Source organism: Populus trichocarpa, chromosome 18, assembly GCF_000002775.5.
Source record: "Populus trichocarpa isolate Nisqually-1 chromosome 18, P.trichocarpa_v4.1, whole genome shotgun sequence".
NCBI classification, from domain to species: Eukaryota; Viridiplantae; Streptophyta; class Magnoliopsida; order Malpighiales; family Salicaceae; genus Populus; species Populus trichocarpa.
The window spans coordinates 10,473,387-10,490,788 of record NC_037302.2 but is presented as its reverse complement, the minus strand read 5'-3'; the positions used below and the strand labels follow the sequence as shown (position 1 = coordinate 10,490,788).

General features: G+C 33.4%; 3 protein-coding genes across 6 annotated transcripts; 2 read left to right on the top strand and 1 right to left on the bottom strand.

Annotated features, from left to right (window-relative positions):
- The first annotated feature begins 1,563 nt into the window (after positions 1-1,563).
- Positions 1,564-5,369, top strand: LOC7488938 (2-oxoglutarate-Fe(II) type oxidoreductase hxnY). Of its 2 annotated transcripts, none has more exons than XM_024589793.2 (11): positions 1,564-1,838; positions 1,963-2,158; positions 2,275-2,376; positions 2,478-2,529; positions 2,760-2,881; positions 2,982-3,082; positions 3,170-3,228; positions 3,978-4,034; positions 4,365-4,410; positions 4,568-4,647; positions 5,082-5,369. In XM_024589793.2, the coding sequence occupies exons 1-11, from the start codon at positions 1,725-1,727 to the stop codon at positions 5,164-5,166; spliced, it is 1,014 nt and encodes a 337-aa protein (XP_024445561.1). In that variant the 5' UTR covers positions 1,564-1,724; the 3' UTR covers positions 5,167-5,369. The 2 variants fall into 2 exon arrangements, with proteins under 2 accessions (XP_024445561.1, XP_024445562.1); XM_024589794.2 differs by having other exon boundaries at positions 1,566-1,838; positions 2,278-2,376.
- A 1,282-nt stretch (positions 5,370-6,651) lies between these two features.
- Positions 6,652-15,034, top strand: LOC7461560 (2-oxoglutarate-Fe(II) type oxidoreductase hxnY). Of its 3 annotated transcripts, none has more exons than XM_024590051.2 (11): positions 6,652-6,840; positions 6,975-7,170; positions 7,303-7,401; positions 7,528-7,579; positions 7,800-7,921; positions 8,027-8,127; positions 8,216-8,274; positions 9,104-9,160; positions 9,499-9,544; positions 9,695-9,774; positions 14,890-15,034. In XM_024590051.2, the coding sequence occupies exons 1-11, from the start codon at positions 6,718-6,720 to the stop codon at positions 14,963-14,965; spliced, it is 1,011 nt and encodes a 336-aa protein (XP_024445819.1). In that variant the 5' UTR covers positions 6,652-6,717; the 3' UTR covers positions 14,966-15,034. The 3 variants fall into 3 exon arrangements, with proteins under 3 accessions (XP_024445819.1, XP_052305124.1, XP_002325020.2); XM_052449164.1 differs by lacking the exon at positions 14,890-15,034 and adding an exon at positions 10,166-10,329; XM_002324984.4 differs by lacking the exon at positions 14,890-15,034 and adding an exon at positions 10,358-10,704 and having other exon boundaries at positions 6,654-6,840.
- Positions 12,691-17,113, bottom strand: LOC7461559 (NADP-dependent malic enzyme-like). Its single transcript, XM_002324414.4, has 18 exons — positions 16,726-17,113; positions 16,450-16,645; positions 16,145-16,296; positions 15,950-16,055; positions 15,790-15,855; positions 15,452-15,547; positions 15,290-15,361; positions 15,113-15,196; positions 14,935-15,033; positions 14,540-14,587; positions 14,331-14,384; positions 14,111-14,209; positions 13,942-14,031; positions 13,760-13,837; positions 13,535-13,609; positions 13,362-13,452; positions 13,066-13,194; positions 12,691-12,991 (listed from the first exon to the last, which is right to left on the bottom strand). The coding sequence occupies exons 1-18, from the start codon at positions 16,875-16,877 to the stop codon at positions 12,903-12,905; spliced, it is 1,776 nt and encodes a 591-aa protein (XP_002324450.1). The 5' UTR covers positions 16,878-17,113; the 3' UTR covers positions 12,691-12,902.
- Between the last annotated feature and the right edge of the window lie 289 nt (positions 17,114-17,402).

Below are 17,402 nucleotides of genomic sequence, written 5' to 3'. Positions count from 1 at the left end.
CATCACAATATAAGAGGGTGTTTGGTGCTCAAGTAAACTGTAATTTTACATATTTTTTACTTTAAATTATTATTTTTTAATATTTTTAAGTCTTTTTAATATTTTAATATTAAAAATAAATTTTAAAAAGCAAACTTATCGATGTCTTAAAAATCATCTCAAATAAGTATGAAACTTCTTCTTCTTCTTCTTCTTTCTGTAGAACGCTGAAAAAGAAAACGTTTTCCATGTCCGTCTCTCTCCAGTCAAGGACATCAAAGTAGAAACATGGCACTTTTTCTTCCTTCCCGGAACCACTAGGGCAGAAAGTGGTCCCACTTGGATGGCTTTTTTGTCATTTTCAATCATTTTTTGCAGTCTATTTTATTTTCTGTTGAACTTCGTCCACCTTAAGTGTCCAATAAATAAATTATACTATTTCTTTCAAATTGAAAAAAAAAAAAATCCACCAGAGACTAAAGTGCCCAATAAACTATTTGTGGGCCCGTGACTGGACGCGCAGCGCCTCCAGGAGAGGTCATGAGACATTGCAGTTTCCTAGCAATTCACTGGTAAAAGGGTTTGAAACGGCGGAGGAGATATTTTTTAAAATGATTTTTGTTTAAAAATATATTTAAATAATATTTTTTATTTTTTAAATTTTAATTTTAATATCAGTATATTAAAATAATTTTAAATATATAAAAAAACTTAATTTTAAATAAATAAAATTTAATTTTTTTAAAAACACGCATTCAGTATGCATGTTCTCATACACGTTTTAAATATAATTTACTAGAATTCATTGTAATGAGTTTAAAAATAAAAAGAATTCACATAGTTCCTTAAATATAATACGTTTCATTTAAAGCTTTTTATTCTTTCAATTTTTCATGTTCATTTCTTTATCCTTTCATTAAAGAACAGTCTATCTTTTTTTAAAAGAATATTTGTTATTATAGTAACGATTACTTTTTAAAATACTTTTCATTTAAAAACGCATTGAAATAATGTTTTTTTTTAAATTTATTTTTAACATCATCGTATCAAAACAATCTAAAAATAACAAAAAAACAAATTTTAAAAAAAAAAAATTTTACAAAAACATTTTCCAAGAGTAAAAACAAATGAAACATAACAAGATCAACCTGAATTAACTAACTTAACTTATAACCCGAGTTTTTGATCGAATCTTCGATGAGTTAATGATGGTGCTGCATATATATTGATAAGCACACAACATTGAATCATTTTTTAATGAGATAAAAAAAAAAACCATTTAATCTAGGATTAAAAGATTCACAATATACTTCAGGGCCCGTGGGATTAGTCGAGGTGTGCGCAAGCTAGCCCGGACACCCACGTTAAACTAAAAAAAAAAAAATCACAATATATAGTTTTACATATCATAACCTAACTTAAAAAATGCCTTACTAATAATAATATATGGTAGCTAAATAAGAAATAGCAAGATATCATAAATAAAAAATGAAAGAGGACGTTAAACAATCATGAAACGACGAAAGGATGTTGGAATCTGTCTTTAAGAATTAAAGAAATAACCTAACCCTGACAGTGTAGGAGAGAGAGAGTTCATGCTATCAGCAAAAGTTAAAAAAGAAGGAAACGACATCGTTAGCTCTGGATTACACCCTCGCCTATAAATACCTGGTTCGATGAGAGGAATTCTTGAAACTTGAGGCCCTCGAAATCCGCACTCTCTCAAAAAGAAAAAAGAAAAAAGAATGGAGAATATGCCGAAGCAGGATGATACTCCCGAGCCTACAACAATTTCCTTCCTTAATTGCATCGATCTTTCAACCCCTGATGTCCAGCAATCTGTTTCCCTTCTCAAACAGGTAATTTAAAATATAATCTCTTTCCTTCTTGTCCAATCAAAGTTGTCATTCGTTTTAATTATTCACTCCTTGATGATTAATTAATTAGTTAGTAAATGTTTAAATATGGTTTTGTTTTGCATAGGCGTGTTTGGATTGTGGATTTTTTTACGTGACAAATCACGGGATAAGCCAAGAATTCATGGAGGAGGTGTTTTCGCAGAGTAAGAAATTTTTTGAATTGCCATTGAGTGAGAAAATGAAGGTTTTAAGGAATGAGAAGCATAGGGGTTATACTCCTGTTCTGGATGAGCTCTTGGATCCTGATAATCAAATTCATGGTTCGTTTCTTTTCCTTTTTAATTCGGAACTGTTACCTTTTCTTTTCTTTTATGAATTTATCAACATAAAATGATTTTTTGTTTGTTTGTTTGTTTTTGGATGTATTGTATGGTAGTAGGAGACTATAAGGAGGGGTATTACATTGGAGTTGAAGTCCCTGAAGATGATCCTGAAGCTGACAAACCTTTTTATGGGCCCAATGTCTGGCCTGCAGATGGTATTTTCTTTTTCTTTTTTTTTTTATCCACGAAAAGATTTTTCTTCTATGGAAAAGATAAAGTTTGATCTTGCAATTTCTTTTGGTGGTTGGTGTCTCAGGTATTTTGCCTGGATGGAGGCAGACTATGGAGAAGTTTCATCAACAAGCACTGTAAGCTCTTGCAAACATATATGAAAACGTTAAGGATGTTTTTAAACGATGTGAATCTCAGTTATCTATGCATGACGTGTGCTTTAGACCCTACACACGCAAATGATTACATGTCATGCAAGGACATTTGGCATTAGACACTTATGTCGCTTCAAAGACTTCATCTTGTTTTTTTCATCGTTTGGTTTCTATTCCATTTGAAATTTTAATTTAGTTTCTTATAAATGCAGAGGGGTGGCTAGAGCAGTAGCTAGGATCATAGCACTTGCGCTTGATCTGGAGGCTGATTTCTTTGATAAGCCAGAAATGCTTGGACATCCAATTGCAGTCATGCGTTTGCTGCACTATGCAGGTTGAACTTTTAAATAATTTAATTAACTGTTATGGAATGTAGCGTAGACCATTCTCCAATCTAGTACAATTTATATCTTGTTTCATTGTTTGGTCTTCAGGTCAGATTTCCGATCCCTCAAAAGGATTATATGGGGCTGGAGCACATTCTGATTATGGTCTGATTACCCTCTTAGCCACTGATAATGTTTATGGCCTCCAAGTATGAACAATTTGTAAATTTTGTATATATAGCATCTTTTTTTTCACAGTTTTATTAGTCGTCATAATTCTTTCGATTTTCTTGCAGATATGCAAGGATAAAGATGCTCAACCTCAAGTATGGGAATTTGTAGCACCATTGAAGGGGTGAGCATCTGTAGGACTATTGCAGATTTGTATTCTCTATGTTAGAAATGGACTGATACTTCTCAGACTAGCTGTTCTGGAGCTGTAGTAAATTATGGAATCTATTACATATCCATTTCCATGTCTATATTTGACCTCCAACTGTGTAAATAATTACATACCGTAATCTTACATGTTTTGAAACGGAAACCTGGTATGTTGAAATTCCAATTTATAGGGTAACATCTGCTTTGATTGAAACCATTAGCTCTGCTTCAAAATTCTGCTTTATGAAATAATGGCTTTTGAATTGTTGATTTGTTCAAGAATATCTAGTAGAAGTATAAACTTAAGTTGCAAGTAGGTAGTAGAGATACAAAAGTCTTCAAGGTCCAGTTTTTTAATAATTTGGAAACAGGTTCTGGGCTCCAGGAACAAATTTTAACAGTTAAAAAAAAAGGATGCAATAATATGGTCAAACTTTTAGAATCTCAAGGAGTGTAGTCAAGTTTTTGGTTCATGAACTTGAACACTTCTACTCCAGCATTTTGTCTGTTACGTGGTGTGCTCAATTTCTAGAATGTTATTTGGGAGAGAATTTATAATAGAACGCAAACTATTCACTACTCATCTGTACTCCTTTTATGCTGAGGTGTTGCTAAAAGTTTAGAATCACAGCAGAATACACATCTGTACCAAAGAAATAGTTGATGGAACTTTCTACATCCAGGAATATTGACATTCTTTTCTCTTTGGCTAATCTTGAACAGAGCATTTGTAGTGAATCTTGGTGACATGCTGGAGCGCTGGAGCAACTGTATTTTCAAGTAACTTTCGTGCTTTACATAGTTTCCATTAATTCCATTTTCATTCCGCACTCAAAATGAGACGTAAATGCTTAACTAAAGCAGATCCTTGGCATATTTGCAAAGGGGAATGACATATGATGAATTCCTAAACTTTAATTAAGAGGTCTGATTGTCATGAAGATGAAACTACCATAATGGTGCTACAGTTACTTTTTTCGTTATTGATTATTGTCATGTTTATTTTTCCATCATTTCTTGAGAATTTACAGTTTTATTTATTTTTACCTTTTTTGCATTTCTTTTTACCCTCCATCAGCATAATCATGTCCTCTACCTGATATTACACAGGTCCACCTTGCACAGAGTTTTAGGGAATGGTCAAGAGCGATATTCTGTAAGGATACCTTTTTTCTTTTTTTCTTTTTTATCTTCTTTTACCTTTCAGCCGGATGGCCTCGTGTGCCTTTTAAATGTCTAAGTTCCCATAATGCAAAGTTTTTATTTTGTTTGCTTGCAATCTCAAAGTTTCTCATTTCTTTTTCCTGTGGCAGATTGCCTATTTTGTGGAACCCAGTCATGAATGTCTCGTGGAATGCTTGCCAACCTGCAAGTCAGAAAAAAACCCCCCCAAGTAAGTTCAACTCTCAATAATTTCTGTAGAATGGCTGACATAGTTGCAGTTGCAAACTCAGCATCTTGCATCTACAATAATTTGTTATAGATAGCAGATAGCCATCATGTCAAGCCCAATGATTTGTGATGTCGATACGTGAAAAGTGACTTAGGATTGCAGGATACATAATTCACATAGTTGCTGTAGGCACCAGGATGCTTGCTTTTCGGAGTTGAGCATGATAATTGTTTTCTTCTTGAGGCACATTAAAAAGATAAATTAGATGTTGAATTTGAATCCATCCTGCTGTCTCACTTCCATACAGCATAGTTTTGCGTGTAAGAAATCATTTCCATGCAATTGTTTACTGACGGTTTGTAATGTGATGAGTATAGACTGTAGAAAATTGTTTACACAGTTGCATGAACTTCTGCGTGTATTTCTTTCTCCAGGTTTCCTCCTATCAAATGTGAGGCTTACCTTAGCCAACGCTACAAGGACACTCATGCTGATCTGAAAGTATACAACAAACATTAAAGTTGAGCTTGCCAGAACTAACATTTCAAATCTACTCCGCCAAGTGATAATTGCCATCAGAGCCCTCAAATCCGGTGACGCTCCGCCGCACCAAGGGGTGGCTTTCTCTTAGGTGTAATATTGTACCACTATTGATTTATAGCATCCATCGATCATGAAGAATGTACTTCGTTTTCAATAATTAGTTAATTCTTAATTGTTCACACCATGATCTTTAACAAGTCTCTAGACCTGAATGGCGAGTTCAATGTATAATTGAATTAACTGGAATTTAAAGGATGAAAATCAAAGACAATAAGAATCTGGGATTTTATTAAATTGAAAGAAATCGACCCACAAAGATCCAAGGCAAAGAATTTTATGGGCAGATTCAAGGTATAAAACAAAATAGCATTTGAATCTTGAATGGATTTGATTGAAAGCTTAAACAAAGATTTGGGTTGACTAAAAGATTGACTCCAGCTCTGGAGTGCTACTATTTAGCTAGTTCATGGCCAAGAGAAAACGTTATCGTTTAGATTTCCATTTCTGTCGTCCATGTGTTCACTTCCTTTCATGCAACATCTGCTTGAAAATTCCTTTATTGTCTGCAATCGAATGCCAGTGTACCGTCAAGTGTCAAACTATCCTAAACTTGTTACATCCCCTTCCCCTTCAAAAACCCTCTAGGCCTTTACCTCAAGGTGAGGGGAGGGTACCACCTCTTCTTCCATCTTAGCCGGTTTATTTTTGTATTTAAATATGTTTTAAAAAAATTAATTTTTTTTTATTTTTTTATTTCAAATTAATTTTTTATATATTTTTATATTGTTTTTGAGATGTCATGTTAAAAATAATTTTTAAAAATAAAAAATATTTTAAAATTAACAGCACTCCACGCGCTGCCGAATAATACAAGGTTTGCTACAACATAATTTTTTTAATTATATTTAATAAATATAATTTATAAATACCTCAATACTCTAAAAAATTATAATAAAATCAATGTAAAATTAAAAAAATTTAATCAAGAATCTTGTTAGTTTTTTCTTTCAAAGTATTAAAATAATTATAATATTTTAAAAAATTAAAAATACAAAAATATCCCTAAATTTATTGATTAACTTATTTTATTTTAATATTAAATTAATAATTTTACTACAAAAATAAAATTATAATTCTAGTCTCATATAATTTTATAAAAGATAATTGTTTTATTACAATACCTAGTAAAGATTATCTTTCTTCCAATACCTAGGACGGTTATTTTTGTTCCAGCAATGGAGTTTTGGTGAGCAGTAACTATTGTATGAAAAATATTTTTTTTATTTTTTATTTTTAATTTAATTGGGCTTTATATTCATACTCATGGGTCCTGGTAAAACGATTAGGCGCGCTCGTCGCTTATGAAATTTAGAGTTCGACCTTTCTTTTCATCTGCAGCCGGCCCTTTAAAAAGTACTTGCAACCCGGTGTATAAAGAAATTAGTCTGGCCAGCGCTCATAATACTCTTGGTTGTAAAAAAAAAAAATTCATAATATCAAAATTTAGCACACTCAAACAAAACAAAAATGGAGAAAAAGCAGTCTGGTACTGGTAATGCTACGGGTCCTGCTACTAAGGAAGTCTCCTTCCTCAATCGCATCGATCTTTCCAGTCCCGATATTCACCAATCTGTTTCTCTTCTCAAACAGGTAATTCAATTTAATAATCTCAATTCTCATGCTTCTCTATTTTTCGAAAGAAATAAAATTGAAAAAAAAAAACAGAGAAAACTGTATACTGTGTGTCTGTTATAGTTAAAATCATTTGTGTTTTTCTTTACTAGGCATGTTTGGATTGTGGATTTTTTTACGTGATCAATCATGGGATGAGTGAAGAATTGATGGAGGAGGTATTTGAGCAAAACAAGAAATTTTTCGAGTTGCCATTAAGTGAGAAAATGAAAGTTTTAAGGAACGAGAAGCATAGAGGCTACACTCCTCTTTTTGATGAGCTCCTGGATCCTGATAATCAAGTTCATGGTGGGTTTCTTTTCTAATTTCTGTTTCGTTCTTTTCAATGTTAAAATTGTTTTTTTCTTTTCTTTTTTATGGAATATATTATAAAAAATGCAAGGTTTTTTTTTTTTTTGATGATATATTATATGGTGGTAGGAGATTATAAGGAGGGTTATTACATTGGAGTTGAAGTGCCTGAAGATGATCCTAAAGCTGAGAAGCCATTTTATGGGCCCAATGTTTGGCCTTCAGATGGTATTTCTTTTTTTCTCTTTTGTTTCTGATTCAGTAGTTTTTATTCAAGAAACTTGTCTTATTAGTTCTAGAATGTTAAAGCTTTTTATGGAAAATTTCCTTCTTTTTTCATGGTTGGTTTCTTAGATATTTTGCCTGGTTGGAGGCACACTATGGAGAAGTATTACCCAGAGGCATTGTAAGCTCTTGCTGACATATTTGGAAATACTGTGGATAGTTGTAAATGATGCCAATCTCAATTATTTGTGCATGATGTATGTATGTGCTCATGATTGTATGCCATGCATGAATATTTGAGATCAGGCAATTTTGTCGCTTCAAAGACTTGCTCTTGATTCTTCTCATCATTTTGCTTCTATTTCATTTGGCATTTTATTTTTACTATCTTATTAATACAGAGAAGTAGCAAGAGCCATTGTAAGGATCATAGCACTTGCACTTGATCTGGAGGCTGATTTCTTTGATAAGCCAGAAATTCTTGGCCAGCCACTTGTGTTATTGCGATTGCTAAAGTATCCAGGTCATACTTTTAAACGATTTAATTAATTAAAGCTCATGGGATGTAGTTATATGTTATTGTCCAATCAGGTGTGGTTTATATCTTGTTTCATTGTTTGGTCTCCAGGTCAGATTTCTGATCCCTCAAATGGATTATATGGAGCTGGAGCACATACTGATTATGGTCTCATTACCCTCTTAGCTACAGATGATGTTTATGGCCTCCAAGTATGAAAAGTTTGTGATGATATATATACATATAGCTTCTTTTTTGCACAGCTTAATTAGTTATTGCATTTTTTTAATCTTCTTGCAGATATGCAAGGATAAAGATGCTCAACCTCGAGTATGGGAATTCATAGCACCATTGAAAGGGTGAGGCTCTGTAGGACTATGAGAGAATTGGATTCTTTGTAATTAGAAATTGACTGATACTAGCAGTTGGAGTTCTAGCAAATTGTGGCGTCTATTAGATATCCATTTCCATTTCTATAATTTACGTCCAACCATGTAAAACAACTACATGCCAAAATCTCAGGTCTTTCGACATGGAAGCCTCATATATTTGATTTCAGTTTATAGAGTTACATCTTCCTAGATGGAAATCATTAGTGCAACTTTGAAGTAATGCTTAACTATTAAATGGCTATTGAATTGTTGATGTGTCCAAGAATATTCAGTTTTACAACAAATATAAAGTTGCAGCAGGCAGCAATATAGAATTGGAAAAAATTTGTGGGACTATCTGGAACTAATTTTAACTGAAGAATCCTCTTACCTCTCTACATAGGAAAAAGAAGATGATGCTAATAATATGGTCAAACTTGATATTTAAGCAGTGTGAGCATCATTATTAGTCAAATTATTTGATCATGACCCTGAACACTTCTACCTTTCTCTGTTACATTGTGCGCTCAGTTTCTGGAATATTATTGTGCACTCAAATGATTATTATTTAAGCTATTGGTTCATGAAACTGGAACACTTCTATTCCATGTCTCCATCATTTTGCCTGCTCCATTGTGTAATTTCGTATTATTGTTTATGAGCAATGATATGATAGTGTAAACTATTCACAACTCTGACATTGCTAAATGTGTAAGATTAACAGCAGAATACACATTTGTGCCATTAGAAATAGTTGAGGAAACTGTCTTGCTTTGGGAAAATTGACTTACTTTTCACTTTGGTTTATCTTGAACAGAGCATTCATAGTGAATCTTGGTGACATGCTGGAACGCTGGAGCAACTGTCTTTTCAAGTAATTTTTGTGCATGTGATCTACATATTTCACATGAATTACATTTTCCTTCCATTCGAAAATGAGATTTAAATTCTTGACTAAAGGAGATATATACTGTATATTTGGCAATTGGCAATTGGGAAGGATTTATAGTTAATTCTTTAAAATTAATTAGAAGGTCTGATTGTCATGAAGATGAAAGTAGCATAATGGTACCATAATGCTTCTTTGCTTGTCATCTTCATATGCAATTTTCCTCACTTTGCAAAAATTCTCTCCTTTTTTTTTTGTTGCCTTTTTGCCCCTTTTACCATTCCTCTAGGCGGAACTCATGTTCTCTACATAATATTACATAGGTCCACGCTGCACAGAGTTTTAGGGAATGGTCAAGAGCGATATTCTGTAAGTATATATTTTTTCTTGTTATTTTCCTTTCCCTTTCATGTTGATGGCCCGGTGTGCCTTCTAAATCTCAAAGCTCCCATAAGTAAAAAGCTTTTATTTGCCTACTGGCAGTTACACAGTTTTTCATTGACCTTTTGCTTTGGGCAGATTGCTTATTTTGTGGAACCTAGTTATGACTGTCTTGTCGAATGCTTGCCAACCTGCAAGTCCGAGAAAAATCCACCCAAGTAAGTTGAAACCTCAATTTTTTTCTTTTGCATGCTTGAAATCTTTGTGACTGCAGCCTGGACATCTCCATGCATTTCTTTCTACATGAATTTGTTATAGGCAGCAGATAATTATTATGCTTAACCCTACTGATCTGTGATGTCCTTGTGCGAAAAGTGACTGGGAATTTGGGGATAAACGAATATATAACCCAATAACTGGTACCTTTGAACAGTTTGTGTTGAAGATTTCTCTTTTGTGTTGCACCTGGTAATAAATTCTTCTATCATTTTATGCCGCATCTGTGCTATTTGGATTTGAGCATGTTGCTTCTTTAAGTTCTGGAGTCACACTAAATGGATTACATCAGATGTTGATTTCTAATATAGCTGCTATCTTACTCCCATATAGAAGAGTTTTGCCTATTACAAGAATTCCTTTCCATGCAAATGTTCACCGGCCTTGTGCAATATGAATGTGTGTAGACAGTAAATGATAGGGCGGCTTCTTCTTCTTCTGTTTTTTTGAAAATGGAAGCGTGCATATCAGTTGTACATCTACTTCAACTTCTCTATGAACCGCTGCATGTATTTCTTTCACCAGGTTTCCTCCAGTCATATATGGGGATTACCTTGGTCAACGCTACAAGGATACTCATATTGATCTGAATGTGTACAACAAACTGCAGAGTTGAGCTTGCCGGAGAACATTTCAAGCTTGCATTGTACAATTACTACTTGTTAATTGCCATCAGAATTCTCAAATTAAAATGAAGCTCTTGCACACCGCAGGATGGCTTCCTTTTAGTGGTGTCATGTTGTACATTATTTATAGCATCAACCATAGAGATGAGTTTTCCTAGTTAATTTAATCCTAAATGTACATTACGAGATGGCATGCCCGCGCGCCGCCGCGGGCTTATAAAATAAATATACTTGATAGTGTTATAATTGTGAACCAGCGCTAGATAAGTAATAAAAAGTTGTGTTGGTGATCAAAAACTTAGAGACTGAACAAAATGATTGTTTTTGCCATAATTTTTAAAAATTACAAAGCTAAATTCTCTACCAACTTAACATTAAAAAAAAAACCAACAAAGATAATCTTGGAAGGAAAAAAAACCCATGAGGAAAAACGTTGTAGCAATTGACAATGTTTTGTGAGGAAAACTACAGTGACTTCTCCAATAAAATCGACAAAGATAATTTTAGAAAAAAATCATAAAAAAACCATTTAGAGAAATATTGTAGCAATTCAGAGTGTTTTGTGAAAAAAGTTATAATGCTTTTTCCATAAAAAAAATCGACAAAGATAATTTTGGAAAAAATCATAAAAAAATCATATGGGAAAACACTGCAACAATTCACAGTGTTTTAAAGAAAAAAAATTACAAAGCTAAATTCTCAATAAGTTTTAATATTTAAAAAATAAAATCGACAGATACAACTTTAAACAAAAAAATAACAGGGAAAAAAAATCATGTTGGAAACATTGTAGCAATTCACAATGTTTTGTGATGAAAGCTACAGTGCTTCCCCACATGATTTAACCTTATTTGTAATGACTTGTAATTGTAATTCTCAACCAGCTAAATATTAAAAAAAATAAAATTGACAGATAATTTTGAAAAAATCATAAGAAAAAAAAAACTATGTTGAGATACACTCTAGCAATCCATAGTGTTTTGTGAGGAAAGCTACAATGCTTCTCCACATGATTAAGCTTTATTACAAAATTAAATTCTAACCAACTCAATATTAAAAAAATAAAATTGACAAAAATAATTTTGAAAAAAAATATTACAAAAAAAAAACACAAAAGAAACTGAAAAAAACCATGTGGAAAAAAACACTATGAAAATTCACAGTAATTTACGAGGAAAGTTACAGTGTTTTTCTCACATATTGTAACTATAATTTTTCACCAGCTCAATTTTAAAAAATAAAATCAAAAAAGTTAATTTCGAAGAAAATCATCAAAAAAACAAAACAACAAAAACCATGCGAAGAAACACTATAAGCAATCAACAATGTTTTAAAGAAAAAAATTACAAAACTAAATTCTCAATCAGCTCAATATTAAAAAAATAAAATCAACAAATATAATTTTGAAAAATCAAGAAGTAAAAAGAAAAACCACGTAGGAAAACACCGTAAAAATTCACAGTATTTAAAGGAAAAAAATTATAAAGCGAAATTTTTAACCAGCTCAATATTAAAAAAAATAAACAAAAAAAAGGAGAAAGTTGGAAAAAAACGAAAGTAATTTTGGAAAAAAAACAAGAAAAAAAGGGAAATTTGGAAAAAAAAAAGATGAAAAAAAAACGAAAAAGTTGAAAAAAAAAATGCAATGTGGATTACAATACAATGCTTGGGTGTGGGTGAACAATGAAGAAAGCTACAATGCTTTCCTCACATATAGTAATTGTAATTTTTAACCAGCTCAATATTAAAAAAATAAAATTGAAAAAGATAATTTTGAAGAAAATCATAAAAAAACAAACAATCAATCAACAATGTTTTAAATAAAAAAATTACAAAACTAAATTATCAATCAGCTTAACATTGAAAAAATAAAATCAACAAATATAATTTTGAAAAATAAAAGAATAAAATAGAAAAACCATGTGGAAAAACATCGTAACAATTCACAGTATTTTAAAAGAAAAAAATTACAAAGAAAATTTTTTAATCAGCTCAATATTCAAACAAAGATAATTTTAGAAGAAAAAAAAAAAAGGAAAAAAGAAAGTGCAAAAAAAAAAAAAACACTTGAATTACTATTGTAATCCACAGTAATTTTGATATATGAAAACAGTGATTCCCCACACTATTTAGAGTATTGTATAATTGTAACACTTCGGACTATATCATTTGATCAACGCTAAATGATCCCCACATATGCTCTTTAACAATTATATTATGGTGCTCAATAAATGTGTGAACATCAACCAGCAAGCGTTGCCTGCCATGGCTTGATTCGCATTACCAGTCAAGTAGAAAAGTAGCTCCATTTACTAGTTTAACAAGGTACTGATATTACAAGCCCAGACAATTTATTTTGCTTATTATAGCGGTTGCTCTCAAGACAGCACGCAGCTTCACACCAAAAGAAAGCATAAATGCACAAGAACAGTAACACAGACAATTCACCGGTAGTATCTATAGGCGGGACTGTACATGCAACTCTCTGCGTGCTTCACAAGGTTTTCTGGACGGGGGAGACGTGTAGCTAGGCCTGCAAGATCACAACATTCAAATAAATTCAGAATTCCTACCACAAAAACATAATACAAGAATAGCCACACTTACCAAGTTCATATGCCTTGGCAGCTACGTTAGCAGCAATTTGGACTGAGATTTTTCTGATGTTAGAGAGAGGTGGGTAAATCAGCCCCTTTGCTAAGTACTCCTCTTTAATTTGCCCAGCCAAGGCTTCCGCTGTTATTAGAGACGGAGAACAGATAAAAACATTAGTCTTCTGATGAGGAGACTCGTGATAGCATGAATCACCAAAGAGTTGAAATCAAGCAACTAATTGTGTTCTAAATACTGTGAAAAAATTTAAATGAAAAATAAGTACTCCTTGAGATATGCTTTGAACTTACCGGCTGCCAGAAGCATATCATCATGAACACGAATAGCTCCAGAGATGACCAAACCCAGGCCAAGGCCAGGGAAAATGTAAGCATTGTTGGACTGGATGGACAAGAACAGCACAAAATTAAGTCCTTGATGTTCAACTCAAATACTAAATTATTAGACAATTGCGTTGTCTAACCTGGCCAGGAACAAAAACTTTTCCCTCGTACTCAACAGGATCAAATGGACTTCCACTAGCAAAAATTGCTTTGCCCTGCAATTCAAGATCAAGCAATGAACATAAGTTTAGAGTTAACCGCACTTGCTTGGATAGTGTCCTGAAGAAGAAAGATTGTAGAGATCCCTCAGAGGCTGCTTCCTCAACCCGGTGATGAATTATGATTACAAACAATGTAGATTTTACCTTAGTCCAAGTGTAGGCTTCTTCAGCTGTACATTCAGATTGTGAGGTTGGGTTGGAGAGAGCCAAAATTAGAGGTTTCTGCAATGCCATTCATAGAAAATGATCAAGTTCTCTCTTTTTTTTGGTTGATATACAATTATCATTCACAAATATACGTGAAAAACGCTTTGGACATATTGAACCTCATTGAAAGAAGCCATGGCCTCAATCACTTCCTTAGTAAACGTTTTTCCCACTCCGGATGTTCCAATCAAGACTGTTGGTTTGATTGCCTGAGAAAGTGGGCTAAATGAATGAGGAACCAACAAATAGCTGAGAGCAGGTAATTGAAAATTGAACAGATTTCCACACCTTGACAACTTCTAGGAGTCCTTTAACGGGTTCATGTTCATGAGCCCATGGTTTCTTGAAGTGTTGTAATGACTCCTTGCGAGAACTAACAATCAAACCCTGTCAGAAAAATTATGTCGTGTTAAGAGATGGGGGATGAAAGGCAATCAAATAATTCCAGAGCTTGTTCGTAGCTATAAATTGTTTAGCAAGGTCATAAAAAATTCTGCTTCGGTATTACCTTTGAATCTGTCAGCCAAATCTTCTTGCGAGTCTCTTCCAAAGGAGTTTTTGACTGGAAAAAAAAGAGGAGAAAAAAAAAGTCAGAAACATGTAAATGAAAAAATATATGGAAGATAAATTGGAGTGATATATGGCGTTACTCCAAATCCCAGTAAAAAGATACGAATCACTAAAGATGACATGAATATTGTAAGAGCAAAACGATACCCGTCTTGACATCTCAAGAGCTATAAGCTCTGCTATACCAGTTCCAGCCTGCAAAATAATAAAGCTACACTTCAAATTAACAGCTCAAACAATACATATATAACTTAACCACTAGATTTTTAATGCTGGATAGAATTGGATGTGGATGAGCAATAATCTTGTAAGTCCTATCATTACCTGAAAAACTTGAACGAAGAAATCATTAAATCAAAGGGGAAAAAAAGGAAAAGAAACTCATGTTTTCACACTAAACACTCAAGAATGTCATCACTCATTCCATAGTCTACTTCTCAAAGTCTTTTATAATCGACTAATTCTTTCTTTTCTTTTATTTTTTTCCAATGCTGCAGAAGGAAAAGAAAGAACAAAATCATATGGCAAAGACAGAATCTCACTTCCCCAGCACCAAGGAACAAGAAAGTGTGATCAGCCAGGGAACCACCTAGCAACTTCAGTGCTGAAATAAGCCCTGCAAGAACAACAGCAGCCGTTCCCTGCAATAGACAGAGAAACATATTAAAGAAGTAGGGAAACAGTATCTTAAGTAATGATTCACGATTAGGAGCCTCATGCCTGTATATCATCATTGAAGACTAAATGAGTTGTGCCATACTTTGCAAGCAGATCAAAAGCATTGTGGTTAGCAAAATCTTCGAACTGCAAAATTTGGTAAGGAAAAATGAAGATAACATCAGAAGTGAGTTAGGAACATGAAACTTTGGGATCGTATAAGTCAACTATGCATCTGACCTGAATCAGAACTTTCTCCCCATAATTTTGTTTTACAGCAGTCATGAACTCATGGAGAAGTTCAGAGTATTCCTGGAAGTAAGAGAAAACACCAAATTTTATTTGATTGCGAATTATATTTTACATGCCTGACCATAATGAAGGTATTCTCAATTATAAAACCTGGCCAGTTGCCCTCTTTTGTCTCAGTCCAATGTAGAATTCATCCTTCAGCAATTGCTCGTTGTTCGTACCCACATCAATGGTTACTGGCAAACACTATAAAAAGAACACATGAAATATTCCCATCAGACAAGATATCAAACCATATGATGCGTCTCAATCCATGATCTTATTTTAAAGATAAACAGTTAAGAAACTCCATAGCCATTATACACTATTCTACATATACACACATAGATCTTTAAGGGCATATGAAGCACTTGATGCGAGCAACATCTTAAACCTAATGAAAATCAGTCAAGTAGAGAAGAGACTTAAAATGTTCTGAAAATGCTTACAGCTGAAGGACGAACTCCTCCAAGTGCAGTGTAAAGAGACAACTTCCCAACAGGAATGCCCATTCCCTGCAACATTTTCAGCATAATCATACGTATATATTTTATAAACCACAAAGAAAAATGAAACTTCTTTTCCCCTTTCCAGTAAATATCCTTATACCTGACAGCCAAGATCCCCAAGTCCCAAAATTCTTTCACCATCAGTAACAACAATAACTTGAATACTCTTCTGAGGCCAGTTTTTCAGCACATCAAGAACTTTCCCCCTAGAAAACCAACCACTTCCTAAAATGAGCTCATAAATTATAAATATTGGCAGGATTTAAGTAAAAACAAAGGAAAGAAATATCCATACTTCTCTTTTAAACTTATATATAAACCCTGAGGACGCTTGAAAATACTTCCATACTTCTGGCAAGCTTCCCCAACCGTCGGTGTATAAACAACCGGAAGCAATTCCTCAACATTATCGATCAAAAGCTTATAAAACAACCTTTCATTCCTTTCCTGTTAACCCCCACAGTAAAAATCATCATTATTATTATTACTATTATTGTAGTAGTAGTAGAACATGTCATATTTAGAGAAATGTGAAAAAATTGGACCCACCATAATAAATAAATAAAAATAGATCCCATTTGAGATCATATATAATAATACCTCAAGTTCCATCATGGCCGTATATTTTTGAAGAGGAAGTTGATATTGTCTAATGGTGTTCATCAATTTCTTTTCCTGAAGCTGTTGAGAGATAGTTGCTGGAGGAAGAAGACCACGCAGGTAGTGTGCATCTCTTTCTTTCTCAGTGAAAGCAAGCCCTTTGTTGTGCTGTGGATCCCTCAACAAAGTAAATCCACTACAACCCAGTATTATTATTACCAACAACAACAAAAGTTGACGATCAAAATGAAAACTATTACAAATTAAAAACCAAACCTGGCAACGGAGATGGTCCAGGGAGTAACAAGCTGGTCCTCAGTGGCACGATCCTCGCCATAAACGTCCTCAACACCACCACCGACAGTGGATTTGGGGTCCATGTCGAGCACCGAAGCTCCGTCTCTCATCTCCTTCAGCGTGCTCTCCATTCTGAGTTGACTTAATCTCTCTCTGCTGATCTTCGAATATCAAACTAAACCGAACCGAAACCTAAACCTGAACTTTCTTTCTTTACAAATCAAAGGGAGAAACAGCAAAATATATAGAGATTAAATAACAAGTTCTAGAGTAGTGGTTTGCTCTGTTTCTGCTCGACAAAAACACAACGTTAAAAAAATACTTATTAGTAGCAGGCAAAGTCAAACCCTTGTTGTTCTACACGGTACAATTACTTGGTAGGCACTCGTAATTCTTATAATAATCGTTATAAAAGTAATATTATTAGCAGCAGCAGCGCTAATCTAGTATATCCTCGTTCATCCACTGAATAATTAATTTATCTTTTATTCCTTAATTTCATATTTGAATATTTTAATATGGGTAATTTGATCGGAAGCCAATAGATTATGAATGAGTTTTCAATGATTATGTTATTCCATAACACTTAAAAAAGAGAGAGAATTAAGTATTTTTAAGTAGTGTTTGTTATTGAGATAGTGGTTTTTTTTAAAATA

Excerpts from the sequence above, each read along its gene's own strand:
- LOC7488938 (XM_024589793.2), top strand. The coding sequence starts at position 1,725 with ATGGAGAATATGCCGAAGCAGGATGATACTCCCGAGCCTACAACAATT. Across the intron at positions 3,083-3,169 it reads ATAATGTTTATGGCCTCCAA|ATATGCAAGGATAAAGATGC; the intron begins GTATGAACAATT and ends ATTTTCTTGCAG. Across the intron at positions 4,648-5,081 it reads TCAGAAAAAAACCCCCCCAA|GTTTCCTCCTATCAAATGTG; the intron begins GTAAGTTCAACT and ends TTCTTTCTCCAG.
- LOC7461560 (XM_002324984.4), top strand. The coding sequence starts at position 6,718 with ATGGAGAAAAAGCAGTCTGGTACTGGTAATGCTACGGGTCCTGCTACT. Across the intron at positions 7,580-7,799 it reads AAGTATTACCCAGAGGCATT|AGAAGTAGCAAGAGCCATTG; the intron begins GTAAGCTCTTGC and ends TTATTAATACAG. Across the intron at positions 8,128-8,215 it reads ATGATGTTTATGGCCTCCAA|ATATGCAAGGATAAAGATGC; the intron begins GTATGAAAAGTT and ends ATCTTCTTGCAG.
- LOC7461559 (XM_002324414.4), bottom strand. The coding sequence starts at position 16,877 with ATGGAGAGCACGCTGAAGGAGATGAGAGACGGAGCTTCGGTGCTCGAC. Across the intron at positions 16,056-16,144 it reads TATATAAGTTTAAAAGAGAA|GGGGAAAGTTCTTGATGTGC; the intron begins GTATGGATATTT and ends TTGGTTTTCTAG. Across the intron at positions 15,548-15,789 it reads GAGGAGTTCGTCCTTCAGCT|TGTTTGCCAGTAACCATTGA; the intron begins GTAAGCATTTTC and ends TTCTTTTTATAG.